This window comes from Sceloporus occidentalis, unplaced genomic scaffold (genome assembly GCF_023333645.1).
Source record: "Sceloporus occidentalis isolate IW3139 unplaced genomic scaffold, rSceOcc1.0.p SCAF_3, whole genome shotgun sequence".
NCBI classification, from domain to species: Eukaryota; Metazoa; Chordata; class Lepidosauria; order Squamata; family Phrynosomatidae; genus Sceloporus; species Sceloporus occidentalis.
In genome coordinates, this window is record NW_028316983.1 from 25,773,231 (window position 1) to 25,788,174 (window position 14,944).

Genomic DNA, 14,944 nt, shown 5'->3' on the forward strand with positions numbered 1-14,944 from the left:
GTCTGACTTTGGCCTCCAAAAGCATGTTGATCCTGTTCTTATACAAGTTAAGAAATCCAGTACATGTGAGGCACACAAATATTAAGATTTCTGTATATCTGAATGCAACTTTGGTAGAGCTGGATGGTGGGTTGGCACAGTTCACTCTCTCTCCCTCCGATTTACAGCCAAAACCACATTTTGGTCAATACATACTCTGTATTAGCCAATTTTGCTAAAGGTTCTTCTGAAGGTCTCCCCAAACACAATTGGGAGTGACACATTATCACCTCCAGTCACCCAAAATGGCAATGGCATAGTGCGGCATTCCAAAGAAGCCCCCAGATGTGGTGTAGGGCTTTCAAGCTCCTAAATGCGCCAACATGAGCACCTTAGGAACAGAAAGTTGTATACACATTTACAGGATATTGCATTTGCTTTACATTTACATTATATATGTACTGCCTTTTATACTCTAGGCAATGTACAACAGAAACTGTTACTGCATGGCAACAAGCCTTATTGTAGACAGCTTCCATGAATTCTTTGTCATGGGCCCATGTAAAAGGGATACTTACCTCCATCTTTCCCATATCTATGTCTTGATTGACTTCTGAAGACATTTACTGCAAAATGCATGGGATCCTTTCAACACATGCATTTAGCAGAAGCAGTTGATTGGCTGTCATAGATGCAGTAGGTCGAGTTAGGAGGTTGATGGACAAGGTACATTTTATGCTAGCAGATGAAACACAAAAATAGCAACAACAAAAAGATGCTGCTTTGCACTGAATTTCCATTAACCCTGCCCTCCCCGCGCCGATATGCTGTAGCACCCTTTATTTGCTCATATGACATTTTGAGCAGCATTGTAGCAACACAAAAAGTCCTATATACAAGTTACAACACTGAAGGTGACTCTGAACACAGTTCCATACATGTTATTTTCATTGCTATTTCCATTCATGTTATTTTAGTTGCTGTTAATAGAACTGGCCAGTCAAAATCTGAAAAAAGATTTGTGACAGCAGCTCGAATTCCTTAAGAGAAAGGATAAATGACTTCCATACACTAGATTTTATCAATTAAGTTTATTTACATTTTCTTTATTTAAAAGTCAAAACAAGACAATTTTGAAGTTTGAAAATTCTTATTAAAATTACTAGAAGTGCACTTAGAATACAAGAACCAAAAAGGTCTGATATGTTCATGGAGGATACCCAGCTCCTATGGAATCCACAGGTGGCTGGCAGAAATGTTCTTACTGAAATACTGAGACAATGGTCAAGATCCCAAAGAAGTCCACGCACATACAGAAGGCACTTCCGTGCATATATAAGTGAACAGCCAGTTTTCCCCTCTGGCACTAGTTTTCCACAGCATACTGAATGCTGCTCTGGAATGTCCCCCGACTTTCATTTGCTGATCTCTGATGGCTGACACATAAGGGGCTATGGTTGGAAGGCAAACATGAAGGGGCCCAGGATGCCATCCTCAAAAATATCACTAAGGATTCAGTGGGAAATTCTTAAATGAGACTGAAATCCAACTCAACGATCTTGGTAGCTTTTATAACAGAAGTAAATCATGTCCAAACAGAGCATTAATAGAAAGCAGACTGAGCAACTGGCAGTCAGATCACTTCAGCAGCACAATGACACTGTCAGATCAGATGTGCTATGTCATTATTGATTCAAGACCATTTTAAGTTCTAAGAAATCATCTTCCAGATTTCTGTAACACATACTTTTAGCCTCAATTTCAACACCACATGCCTGTTGAGCTAAACATATCAATCTATGTAAGTCAATATTTAGCTCTTACACTACACACTTCACGTCAGTTTCACTCGTTTAGTGCAAAAAAATTGTCATTAAACCCCAGAGCCACCCATCCAATGTATTGCTCATCTAAAGAATCTGGCCCAGTTATTTTTGACACAGTACTTTTTCTTTTGTACATTGAACATGACCTCTGATTATGCCACCAAAGATGAAGTTTACATATCCATCAAAATTACTGAGGACAAATGTTTCAGACTTCACTACATGGCAGTATATGCAGAACTGCTCATGTAAAAAAAAAACAATTACTTCACAGTAACCCTGTTATCTGCCTATACATCAACAGGATGGGGAGAGGGATTATATCTGTTGATTGCACTCCTGGGACTGCCATGCATTCAGCAGAAATCAAGAATGGCAATGTATGTAAGCTCATGCAAATGATAGTTTCTAGTTGTGCATCAAGTTTACAAGTACCCAGCTGTATGCAGGGACCTATTCTTACCTTCTGAATGCACAGGGGTCAAGCATATGGCACTCAACCCATATGCTTAGTCAATGAAGAAAAAGCAAGAACAGAGCTAGTGCATTCAAAAGTCAAGAAACATGAGAATCAGGCTTTCTGTTCTCTGTACTGCAAGGTTTCTGAACCAAGCAGCTTAAGATTTACACATGAATACATGACATTTTTGTATCAGATATAGAAGTGCCGTTCACACAAAGCACAATACAGTAGTCTTATTTGTGTTATGTTGAAGGAACTAGGTGGAAAGGGTGACCTATTTGCTGCTGTCAAATTGTTCTGAGCTCTAGTCACAGAGGTAGAAATATACAAAGGTGTAGGAAGCCAGAAATGAAATGTTTTGTATGAATTCAAATATCTTCCAAAAACACAGAACAAGAAAATCATATTTTATATCTGAACTTGTGTGAACAAGTTAGAAAAATTATCAAAACAAACAACTGAAACAAAATTTAAGTGACTGCCTCTAAACTTACTGAAGTGTTATGTACTGAGTGAACTAAGAGACACATTGTAAAAGTAAGAGAACTTGAGGTTTTTATATTGTTCACGGCCTAACACAAACTTCTGTAAGGCTAGGTTTTGAGTCAAATCCAATGTGTTGCTAAATACACTAAGCAACTGATGCCTATTACCAATTTTTGAACTAAAAAAAAACCCTAGATCTCCATTATCTAGGGAAATTAGGCTTCTAATTCCTGATCTATGTGAAAAAATGCAGTAATGGTAAAGTTGAAAATTATTGCCAAACTCCTGGTGTTTTACAGTCTGTAAACATTAAAGTTGAAATGAAATGAAAATAAAGGGAAAAAATGTTATGAGGTGACAACAAAGATGCTCTGGAACAAGTGAGTAGCAAGGGAATTGCCACTAAAAGAGGTCTTATTTGGAGACAGGCACAAGAACAAAGAAAAAACTAGTTGATGGATGCCAAAGACTCTTGGGGTAAGAAGTGTCTCTGTTTATTTGCCCCTTCCCAAGTATGAAGAACTTCTTGTTTTCTTCATTGATCTCTTAAGGAGCGCAGCAGAACTTGAGCCATCATATCATCTTCATCAGCATCATAATCCTAAACAAAAATAAGGGAGAATATGCACATGTAAACAAGATTTATCTTACTAGAACTGCTCCTGAGACAGATTCCTTTTCACTTTTAGCTTCTTTCAAAGTGGCAGCCTGGAACAGATACTGATTCCTAAAGGATTCCCCTAAGTTTTTCAGCATGCTCTCGGGCCAGGTGTGAACATGGCTCAGCCATGATTCAGTTCATTTAACATAGGCTGATCTGTAAGGGCTATACCCTCCCATTAAAAGGATGCCAACAGAAAGGTTGCATTATTTAACTCATACTGTAATAGGACAACACAAGGGAAAATGTTAAAAGTAAGATCTAGGATTATGGTACCTAGATAATGAAGAACAGTTTTTCCAATCACTACTTACCACAAAAGTATCATAAGAAAACTGATGTCGTCGCTGAAGATGTTCCATGAAATTAGCACTTCTATAGTTTGGATCACCCCATGGCATTGATGCACAAATTGGACAAACCTGGAAAAGTTGGTAATTTATTCACCTGTAGACTTTTGAGTTGCTTTTGTCTGATCAACATACCTTCTAGGTTTTGTCTACTAAAATTTTCAAAGGCTTGAGCCCAGCAAAGAGTCCAAAGGGATACCTAGAAGACAGTTCTGTCTATGCAGGCAAGCCTCTGATTTCCACCAATTTCTCTATCAATAGTCTGTATTATTCCTTTCTAATGGTTTCCTGGGCTTCTAGAATGCCTTTTCAGGTGGAAGATGAGGGTGCATCTGAAAGGGCAGGTAGGAAACAGAATTCTATTTGTTCTTCGGCAACAAGCTCTGATATCTGATACATATCCCAATCAGAAACCAAGCTCTGATAATTCTAGTGTTCACAAAGTATTCAAAGCAATGCTACATACAGTTGAAATCAAGTCAGCAGCCTTCAAGGTATTAATATAATAGAATTTTATGATAGAAAATACTTGTTTTAGTTTAAAAATCCAAACAAGGAAATAGGTTTATTTAAGTCATGAAGAACTAGAACATTTCAATCTTTCTGACAAAGCATCTATATCTCTATACTTTGTTATGCTGAACCGTCTCATAGGGGACATAAAATCTAACAGACAGTATAATTAGTCAAGGAACTCGCCAAACATTTACAGTCTAAATCCAGTTTAGTCCCAAGTACTAAAATCAATGAAAATGAATGGGATTTGCAGTTACCATTTACATAAACCCTCTTGATATCAATGGGTTTACTAGTCTAGCAGGGAGTAACACTGTACAGTTGGTCCTCCTTATCCAGAGATTTTTTATCCTCGGATTCAAGCATCCATGGCTGGAAAATATTCCAAAAAAGTATAAATTCCAAATAGCAAGCCTTGATTTTCCATTTTATATAAAGGACACCATTTTGCTCTGCCATTATATTTAATGGGACTTGAGCATCCACGGATTTTATTATCCACGGAGGATCCTGGAACCAAACCCCAGTGGATAACAAGGTCCCACTGTATTTAGCCCAGTGAATACTAAAACTCAGAACAAGTGTAATTAAAACCGACATTTTTATTCAGTTTAGATCATATACTTTCAAGAAAGGCTCCATATTAGGAAATCTAACAACCAATACTGGTCTCAGGAGTTAGGCTGTATTATAGAAAGTAAATCAATTACCACTCGCTTTGCATCCATGCTGTGACACTTTCTACAATGTTCTACCAATCCTTCCTGGTCCAGGTTTCTCTCACTGCAGTAAGGGCAAGGAAATGTGAATCTGTTTGGAATGCTCCTGTAAGAAGAGAAAAAGGCCTTCACTTCTCTGAAAGATTAGACAAAGTAAAGCTTCCAATTTTGCAGCTGGATTATTTTATATAAGATTTCATATAAAAGCATGCTGTCTGGTGGCTAAGCAGTGTCCTGCAATGACATATGGATCTAACATGGAGTGTCATCACCTCTTTTGTCATCCCAATTAACATGGAATAGGATGTCAAGCAGGACCTCTTCGTAGGCCTATCAGTGGGATCCCATAAATTGATTTTTCACCATACCATAATGAAATAACCTTAGCCCTCAAACAAGAATGCCCAACCTCATGGATTCACTTCTCCATACTCTCATTTGCCCCTGGAATCTAGCAATGTGGATTTTCCAAGAAAAAGTAGACTGGAAAATGTTCTAGAGGAAAAGTCTAGAAAGTTTACCAGTGCTCTAAATAACACTGTCCAATGTAGCACATTTGGATTAAACGTATTTGAAGCTTTAGATCAGGGGTCGGCAACCTCTGGCCCGCAGGCCGGATCCGGCCCGCGGGCGCCGTTCCGCCGGCCCCCGGTCCCTCCTGCCGCCGAAATCGCCGCCAATTCGGCCGCCATTTTGTCCTTCAAAATGGCGGTGAAGTCTCGTGCGACCAAAAAGGTTGCGCAAGATTTCGCCACCATTTTGAAGGGCAAAATGGCGGCGCCCATTAAGAGGCCTGCTGCGGCCTCCGGAGCCCCAAAACGGGGCTCCAGCAGCAGCACCGGGCCTCTGGGAGGCCCGCTGCCATCGCTGGGGCCCTCCAGGAGGGCTCTGACGGCGGCAGTGGGCCCCTGGGAGGCCAGTTGCCGTCGCTGGGCCCTCCAGGAGTGCTCCGACGGTGGCAGCGGGCCCCTGGGAGGCCCGTTGCCGTCGCTGGGGCCCTCCAGGAGGGATCCTGCGACGGCAGCGGGCCTCCCAGAGACCCGTTGCCTTCGCTGGGGTCCTCCAGGAGGGCTCCGACGGCGGCAGCGGGCCCCTGGGAGGCCCGTTGCCATCGCAGGGTCCCTCCAGGAGGGCTCCTGTGACGGCAGCGGGCCCCTGGGAGGCCAGTTGCTGTCCCTTGGGCCCTCCAGGAGGGCTCCTGCGATGGCAGCGGGCCTCCCAGAGGCCCGTTGCCTTCGCTGGGGTCCTCCAGGAGGGCTCCGGCGGCAGCAGCGGGCCCCTGGGAGGCCAGTTGCCGTCGCAGGGGCCCTCCAGGAGGGCTCCGCCGGTGGCAGCGGGCCCCTGGCGTCAGGGGCCAGCAAAGACGGGGAGGCCTCCAGCGCTGGCGGTCCCCGCCGGCTCTTTCCCGGCCTCTGACAGGGCCTGGGGCCCCGTCAGGGGCCGGCAAAGAGGAGGTGGCCTGGCCCCTGGGGGTGGAAGCTCCACCCCCGGCACGCGGCCCCGCCCTCAGGGGGTGGAAGCTCCACCCCCAGGCTTCAGCTCCCCCAGTTGTCTGAGGGACACCAACCCGACCCCCGGCTCAAAAAGGTTGCCTACCCCTGCTTTAGATGGAAATTATTTTATTGGAATATTTTGATTATGTTAAAACAACAGTGTATACAGTCCGTCCACTCCATACACGGGCATGTCTTATGCAGACTTGAGCTCAGGTGGATGGCAAGCCCGGGGGGGGGGGGGACAAAATGGTGCACATGCCCGCAGCAGCACCCTGCCATTTAAATCAATGGGACTTGAGGTCCCACGTTTTCCCCCATACATTGGGGGTGGTGGTGTCTAGAACAGAACACCTGCATATACAAAGGGCCCACTGTACTTCCTTTATATTTAACAATGTATTTTTAAAAATTAAACAATTTAATAAAAAAATGAGCATATCCGAAAGAACACTATTTTTAAAGGTCATATAGTTTAAAGATAGCTGTACCTGATCTGTCAACAATTTAGTTTTCTTAACTATGGTATCTTTACCATCACTCACTCTTTCTCTGAACTACTTAGTTCCATTTCAAGTAGAGAATAACTGCTTCAGGACAACTACTTGAACCTTTTATTTCACAAAAGGATGTATTTTTTAAAATTGGGTCAAAAGTCGGGAGCCGTCTTGTACGCCGGGTTCGCACGCTTGGCCACCGCCTTCTCAGGCCTCCGGAGGCCTGGAGAGCCGGCAGCCCCGCGCCGGCTTCTAAGGGGCCTCTGAGAAGACGGCGCGCGTGCTCTGGGGCCGCCGGCTTCTCAGGCCTCCAGAGGCCTGGGGAGCCGGCAGCCTCGCGCCAGCTTCTAAGGGGCCTTCAGAGGCCCCTTAGAAGCTGGCGCACATGCTCTGGGGCCGCCGGCTTCTTAGGCCTCCTGAGGCCTGGGGAGCCGGCAGCCTTGCGCCGGCTTCTAAAGGGCCTCCGGAGGCCCCTAAGAAGCCGGCGCGCACATGCACGGCCGGTGGCCGGCTTCCAAGGAATAGGAGTAGCCTTATACGGTGAATATATCCTAAACCCTATTTTTTTATAATAAAAGTTGGGGGTCGTCTTATACGCCCAGTCGTCTTATACGCCGAAAAATATGGTATATAATTCTGTGCACCTATCACACTTTGTCATGACTACTTCAGGCAAGTAGATTACTTAAAGCAAGAGATTTGCTAAAATAGAAACATGCTTAGCAGGACAGTCATTTGTTAGTCTTCTCCTGAGCACAAGGAGTTTATGTGTTAGTTTTAAAAAGCGGAATGGGAGATTTTAGTTTTATTGTGCCTCAACAGCTTTAGATATCCTGAAAAAGAGAGAAGTTCAAAGATACAGGCTCAACTGAGGTTGTTGGAATGCTCTCAAATTAATGAAACATACTATCATTTGTGCCCTAAAGCAAAGAAATATTGGTAAACAACACATAAGGTAATAACAAATGAACTAAACATTGAGATCCCATTTACTCCCAAGGTTTGTTTACTAGGTTTGATTAATAGCCATATAGAAATCTTTTTTGGTAGACTCATTTTTTATTTGTTAACAACTGCAAGAACAGTATTTGCCAAACCATGGAAAAAAGAGGATACTGTCAACGGCAGAGTGTCTAATAAAATTGTACGAAACAGTCAAATTAGATAAAATGACTTGTTGAATGAAAGGAAGAACAGAAAAATCCATTAAAAAAGAATGGCATGTACTGTATGCATATTTGAAAAGATGTTGGGTGGGGAGGAAGAAATACTATTATAATACATTAATAGAAACTGGATCATAAAGGGGGAGAAGACAAGTAGAATGTACATATGTGTAAACTTCTATTTCGTTTAACAATGGTATTAATCATAAATAGATTTAAATACAAAGGAGTAAGATACTTCTCAATAAGAAATTGATGGTAAAGCTGCATGGTTATATTTAAAAGAATAATAATAATAATAATAATAATATTTTATTAGTATCCTGCCCCTCTGAGAACAATCGGGGCGGCTAACAAAGTTAAAAATACAGCACAATATGAACAAGAGTTAGTCAAAGTTGCAAAATGTACAAGGAAGGAAACCATAAATATCTGTTTGTTTGTTCTTCTTTCCGTGTATTTTAAATATTCCTTGTAATTTGTTGTCATTATGTTGTTTTAGTAATTTGCTTTATAATGTTGTATATGTACTTGTTTCTTTTGTATTCTGTATTTACTTGTGTTTTACTAATACAGATAATGATTATTTTTAAAAAAGGAACTTTCCCAAGGCACAGTCATGTGAAACCTAAATCGTTACCAAGTATGCACTGACAGCAACCTTAACACAGGTAGCAAATTTAATTCAAAAAACAGCCTCTACAATGGGCTCAGGTGGCAACATTAAAAAACCATCAGAGAGAGCAGACCAATAACAATGCAGCAAAACAGGCTAGCTAGTACAATATATCCGCTTCAGGATGACATGGGGGCGTGGTGTTTAGAAGGCGCCCGCCCCAACGCTGGCCCCAAGCTAGCATCATGCTGCCTGCCCTCCCAGACGGTGGGCAGCGTTGCAGCGCTCTGGTGGCACAGTGTTTATACGCCGCAGGAGTGCCGAAAAGCCGGCAACATGGCAGAAAAGTCTCCCTTTTTCCACCCCAAAAAGGAGCAGCATTTTGCCTTTTCTTTTTGGGCCAGAAAAACACCAGATAGGGCCCGCAGTGTGTGTTTGCCACAGCCTCAATTCAACAATCAAAGTGGGGGCATCAAGCCACTCTGTTAGGGCAGTCTGTACTGGCCCAATGTTTGGTCAAAATAAACCTGCTCTGCTCTTCCACTTCAAGCAACTGTCAGATCAGTCAAGGGGTTACCTGGTATCTTGTTGTGGATCTTTAGTCACAGCTCGAACACCTTCCATTATGTAATTCTGGTATTTCGAACAGGCAGCTGCATGGCTACGCAACTTGGAAAGGTTCATCTGTATAGAATGAGAGAATGCAATATTTTATTTAAATGCAGAAGAGATGCTTCAAAAAGTATGTTCTGAGAACTGTACAAGATAATCCATTTGATGCTTCAATAGCACCTAAGTATGGCAGCCTGGGAATCTTAATGCATTATCACAGAAGACCTATCAAGTCCAGCCAACCCCCAACGTTGCAAGTTGGCAGTCTCACAACAATAGAATCTAGAGGATTCAATAGTGTCATTTTTCTACCAGTTGATGCATAACATCGAGGGTTAAAGCATGCCAGATGAACTGCCATCTACTCAGTTTAAAAATCTCTAACAAAGCAGAGCTCATAACTTTCTGAGGCAATCCATTATTTTCTGAACAGCTCTTACTATCATAGTTGTGCCTCCGTCAGGATATCTCAAATAGCTAATATATATTCATTCTTATCATTCATTCCTGAGAGATAAAGCACTACTTCTTCTTTTATGTGGTATGTTAGCTCTCCCTCTACCCTGCACAATAGTCAACTAGAATTTGCTAAGTTTCTGATCTGCTTTCAAAGTTTTGCAGTGTGCATGTTCATATTAAGTGCCAGGGTTCAATACAGTTGTACTTTGGAAAACTTTTCTGCATCTCAAATTGCCTTCCAAAGGAAAAGCCAATTTACAGAGGCAAAGAATGTTGGGATTTAATCCTCCTAACTCTTCTGTCTTGCTGTGGCATGTCCTGGAATATAATAAGACTGGACTCTACATCAGACATTCCCCCCAAGCTTATATCACATGGAGGAGTTGATCTGACACTGAATACTAGTATTTGCCAATTTGAAATATTCACAATATCTAGCTGTATCCTGAGCAGTCCATGATCTAATGTATTTAACAGTGCCAATATTTAATCATTTTATATGCAAGCCAGATCACACCACTCACCTACAATGAGATACATTAAGCAAGAGGTGAAACTTGACAGTTGAAGAAAATATTATAGACATTCAGTGTAAAAGATGGAAGTGAGACACTTTAGAATGTTTAAGGATGCAGCATCCATTTAATTTCAGTTCTACAACAAAGAAAGCTAAAGGAAGAAGCTTCCCAAACAAAAAACCTTTGAATCCTCTTAAAGTGCAGCACAGCATTCTGAGCATCTAATCTTTCCTCACTGCTGTTTATCTATTAATTCAGCTTTTAACTCAATAGCTACTTTATTCTCCCTCCACAAAATAATATTGTCACTGTATTGCGAAGGCAGTATATAAGGATTAATTTATATATGTGCATATAAAACTGTAAATTTCTACTGAAGATGTCAACTGCATATGCATGTTGGAACCTTAAGGTGCATTTACACAAAAAAGAATTAAACAAAAAGTTGAAATGAGTAAACTGAAAGTGCATTATGTCACAAATGTCAATGAAGTTACTTCCGATGCTATAGCATCTATGACGGTTGCATATATTCTTCTACCACTTCTATTCCAAGGCAGGCAAGTACACTCATGATCTCCACCTGTGACCAGGTCAACTCTGCTCTTACAGCAGATGGATCTCATATCAGGAAAACCTATACATCCTACGCCGCACACTCAATAGAGCCAAGGAAATAAGTTGATCACCCCTTGTCTTGCTTCTTCTCTGAAAGACTTGAACTAGTTCTTCCCCATCCTCCAGTCCCCTGAAATTCTGTTGAATTTGCAAGAATCTGACTGCTAGAATCAAAATGAAAACAATATATAAATTTACTTCACATTTATGTTATATATAGTAAAAACATGGTCCAGCATTTCATACTTTTTTACTGCAGCCATTGCAAGTAGTCTCTGTCATTTCAATTTGCTTTTCCAAGTCCAGAGCTCTGCTGCCATGAGTCAGGGTGCTGCGGCAAACTCCACAAACTGGCTTTTTTGGCTTAAGACATTCCTGAATGCATGGTGTGCAAAAGCTAAAATGGGAAAAAAGATAGTATATGAACATTTGCACTGTACACAATACTTCCAGTACCATGATCATCCTCTGCACAACACACACACATTTACAAGCTGTACATCTCTCAACAAATTATTCAACAAATGGCAGTGTAAGAGTAAAGGAAGCAACTCTATTATAGATTTACCCCTCACAAGAATGCCTTCATCATGTAAACTGATTGGCTGTCCTTAGCAAGTCACACTCTCAGAGCCACAGAGGACAGCAATGGGAAACCCCTCTGAAGAAACTTGCCAAGAAAACCCCATGATATGTTTGCCTTAGGGTCGTCATAGGTTGGAAACCATTTGAAGGCACACAACAACAATAACATCAAAGGACTGGAAAAATGGTTTCTCCACCACTTCACTTTTATCAAGAGGGTTTCTATAACCATGTCTGTTGTAATGCTGTGTTACAAAAAGAAAAGGATTTATGAAACATACAGTTTTCATTAACACACAAATGGAAAAGAAAAAGAAATATATGCACCCATCAAATGCATATACAAAGACATCTGAGGAAGTAGATCTAAGTCTATGAAAGCTCATGTAGCCAACTGCTTTCTTCTAGTTAGTGTCAAAGGTGTTTCAGACTCCAGCTCCCAGCATTCCTTCATGTTAGCCATGCTAGCTAACACCCAGAGAACCAAACTTGGGAAACTACAGGTCTAGATGGCCCTTTGCACTCCCTTTTGATTCCCTAATTACAATTTCTGCCCCTGACTCTGCACATGAAACCTATATGGTTAGAAAATGTTACTGGAAAGGGTAACTTGGTATCTTCTAGACAATGTATTGGATTACATCTCTCATCATCTCTAGTCAGGGGCTAGGGCAGTATCTTATAACCAAATCACTTCTATTACTTCAGATCTAAGTGTTATTTATTCATTATTGTCTCTGTTCCAACTCTTAAGGCTTCAATGCAAAAATGCTTCATTTTAAATGTAGAACATAAAATAAAATAAAAAATTGAAGCCCAACTCTTTCCTATTTTAAATGCCAATTTGGAAAGAATGCCATACAGGAGTAAAGGCATTAGCTGTATTTGGCAATCTTTCTATTCCTGCAGCTGTAGTTGCCAATAACCTTTGGACACATGCCTCCTGAATTGCTCTAGAGTCTAGATTTCTCTTCTTTGTACAAGTTCCCTAAAAAGTGTTCAAATTGTTGCTATTGTGTGCCTTGAGGGAGTTTTCAATGGATGGCGACTCTAAGGCAAACCTATTACAGGGTTTTTCTGGCAAGATTTGTTCGGGAGCGGTTTGCCTTTGCCTACCTGAGACTGAGAATGTATGACTACCCCAGGCTCACCCAGTGGGTTTCCATGCCCAAGCAGGGATTTAAACCCAGATCTCCAGCATCATAGGTCCAAAACACACTGCAGGAATAATCCAGTTTGAGACCATTTTTAACAGTCCTAGTTCAAAGCTAGGAAATTCTGGGAACTATAATTTTGTGAGACATTTAGTTAGCCTTCTTTGTCAGAGCCCTGGTGCCACAATAAACTGCAATCCCCAGGATTCCCTAGCGCTGATCCAGGGCAGTTAGAGCGGTCGTAAAATGGACCTTTTCCCTGCAGTGTACAGTATTTTGGACCTCAGTCCAACACTCAAAACAGTTATACCATGCTGGCTCTCCTGGTTCAAATTAGGGACAGCTAAATTCCAGCGAAACCACTGGGATATGATTCAGCTGTGTTTTTTCCTCCTCGCTTTCACTTCCATTTCTGATAAATGTATTTATATTTTACTGGGACTTTTTTCCCAGCACAGAGAATTTTCACTTTTGTTTTCATGGAGCCAGCCTCCAGGATGATCAAAGGTCCTTACGTTTCCATACTTTCCCCACCCACTTGCAGTAGCAGCACTTTCAGTTCTACAAATGGAAGCTTATTTAATAAGGCCTACTACGCTATTGCTTGTAAGCAGACACGGGCGACATTATAGGAACGAGGCTTGAAATCCACTTATCTTTCACTCCCTTAAAGCCAATGGCAAGCTTTTCAACAAGATCTGAGTTTGAAACGGGACCATGGGTTTTACATCTTGCAACTTCTCTCAGTCAGGTCCAGAGGCTGTCTGTGCCTTGCAGAAAAACGAAAACCGGCTGTTTGCATTGTACCTCAAGTAGCCTTTGGTCCAAAACACACTGCAGGAATAATCCAGTTTGAGACCGCTTTAACTGCCCTGGCTCAGTGCTGGGGAACCCTGGGGATTGTAGTGTATTGTGGCACCAGAGCTCCCTGACAGAGAAGGCTAAATGTCTCACAAAACCACGGTTCCCAGAATTCCCTAGCATTGCGCCAAGGCAATTAAAGCAGTCTCAAACTGGATTATTTCTGCAGTGTGTTTTGGGCCTCTCTCGCTGTTATAATCATTCCCTATTTCCGGCTGGCTTCAGTGACTTCTCTTGCCAATTCCCAGCTTTCCTCCCAAGGGAAGAGTCAGCCATAAAGCCCTCAGCAGCCTAAGTGTGACCTTAGGAAAGAGCGTCTCTGCTTCAACATCTTTGCAGACTGTGTTTTAGTCTGCGAAGTTCCTAGGAATGGCTAAGAAGGGCCTTGCATCAGCAGGAACCCTGCCTTCCACGCAGCTCTGGTCGACTGCAAAACCCTCCCCTTCAGGACTCCGACTGTCAGCGGGGCTGGCCAGCCACTAGCCCCTGCCCTCCGTTTCTAGGGCCCTCTGGGCCCGTTATCTGCCTTTAAAGCTTGAAGGAGTTCTCCTTCTCCAAAGAGAAACCCACACTTGCACAGCCAAGGACGGCCCAGGCGCAGAACGAAGGAAGGAAGGAAGGAAGGAAGGAAGGAGGAAAGAAGGAAGGAAGGAAGCAGAGGGGAGGAGGGGGGGAATGGAGGAGGAATGAGAGGAAGGGAGGGAAGGAAATAGAGGGCAGGAGAAGGAAGGGAAGGGGAAAGAGGGAGGAAGGGAAGGAAGGAAAGAGAAGGATGGAAGGAGAGGGAAGAAAGGAAGGGAAAGTGGGTGGGAAGGAAGGAAGGAAGGAAGGAAGGAAGGAAGGAAGGGAGGAGAAGACAGGCGGGGCAGCAGGGCGAGAGAGGCCCGCTTCCCCTCTGGGGCCCTTCCCTTCCCTCCCCTCCTGGGACTCACACATGGCCGCAGGGGGCTCGCACGGGGCTCTCGAAGACCTCCAGGCAGACGGGGCAGGTGAAGCGGGAGAGCGGGTCCAGGCGGTGAGGGTCAGCGGCGCTTGCTCCCTCTGGGTACCGAGAGCTCGCCTCCGCCAGCGCCATCTTCCAGGGAGGGAGGGAGAGAGGCTCGCCTGCGTTCTCTGCCTCCTCCTCGTCGAACAACAACAACAATGCAGCGCCTGAGGAACGACGGTGGCCTAAAAGGGACAAACCGGCTTAGGCCCCGCCCACCAAGCCTCCGTGGGAACTTGGCCGCGCATGCGCAGAGTGAGCGCCGGAGGGAGGCGGTTTCCAGGCTGCGTCCACGCTGCGCAGCGCTTTAACTCTTTGCCTGGCTCTTTGCTATGGAATTGTGGGAGTTGGAGTTAGTTGTCATACATAGCAAACGTACA

General features: G+C 43.1%; 1 protein-coding gene across 1 annotated transcript; it reads right to left on the reverse strand.

Moving 5' to 3' along the window:
- Positions 1–1,055: 1,055 nt before the first annotated feature.
- Positions 1,056–14,728, reverse strand: RNF114 (ring finger protein 114). The gene is made up of 6 exons (XM_089513844.1): positions 14,512–14,728; positions 11,226–11,376; positions 9,350–9,456; positions 4,992–5,106; positions 3,730–3,837; positions 1,056–3,355 (listed from the first exon to the last, which is right to left on the reverse strand). Exons 1-6 carry the CDS (start codon positions 14,652–14,654, stop codon positions 3,290–3,292), a joined length of 690 nt encoding a protein of 229 aa, XP_089369970.1. The 5' UTR covers positions 14,655–14,728; the 3' UTR covers positions 1,056–3,289.
- Between the last annotated feature and the right edge of the window lie 216 nt (positions 14,729–14,944).

Coding starts and splice junctions, on each gene's coding strand:
- RNF114 (XM_089513844.1), bottom strand. CDS start 14,654: ATGGCGCTGGCGGAGGCGAGCTCTCGGTACCCAGAGGGAGCAAGCGCC. Junction 11,377..14,511: donor CGAGCCCCCTGCGGCCATGT/GTGAGTCCCAGG, acceptor TTCCCATTTTAG/CTTTTGCACACCATGCATTC. Junction 5,107..9,349: donor GATCCACAACAAGATACCAG/GTAACCCCTTGA, acceptor CTCTTCTTACAG/GAGCATTCCAAACAGATTCA.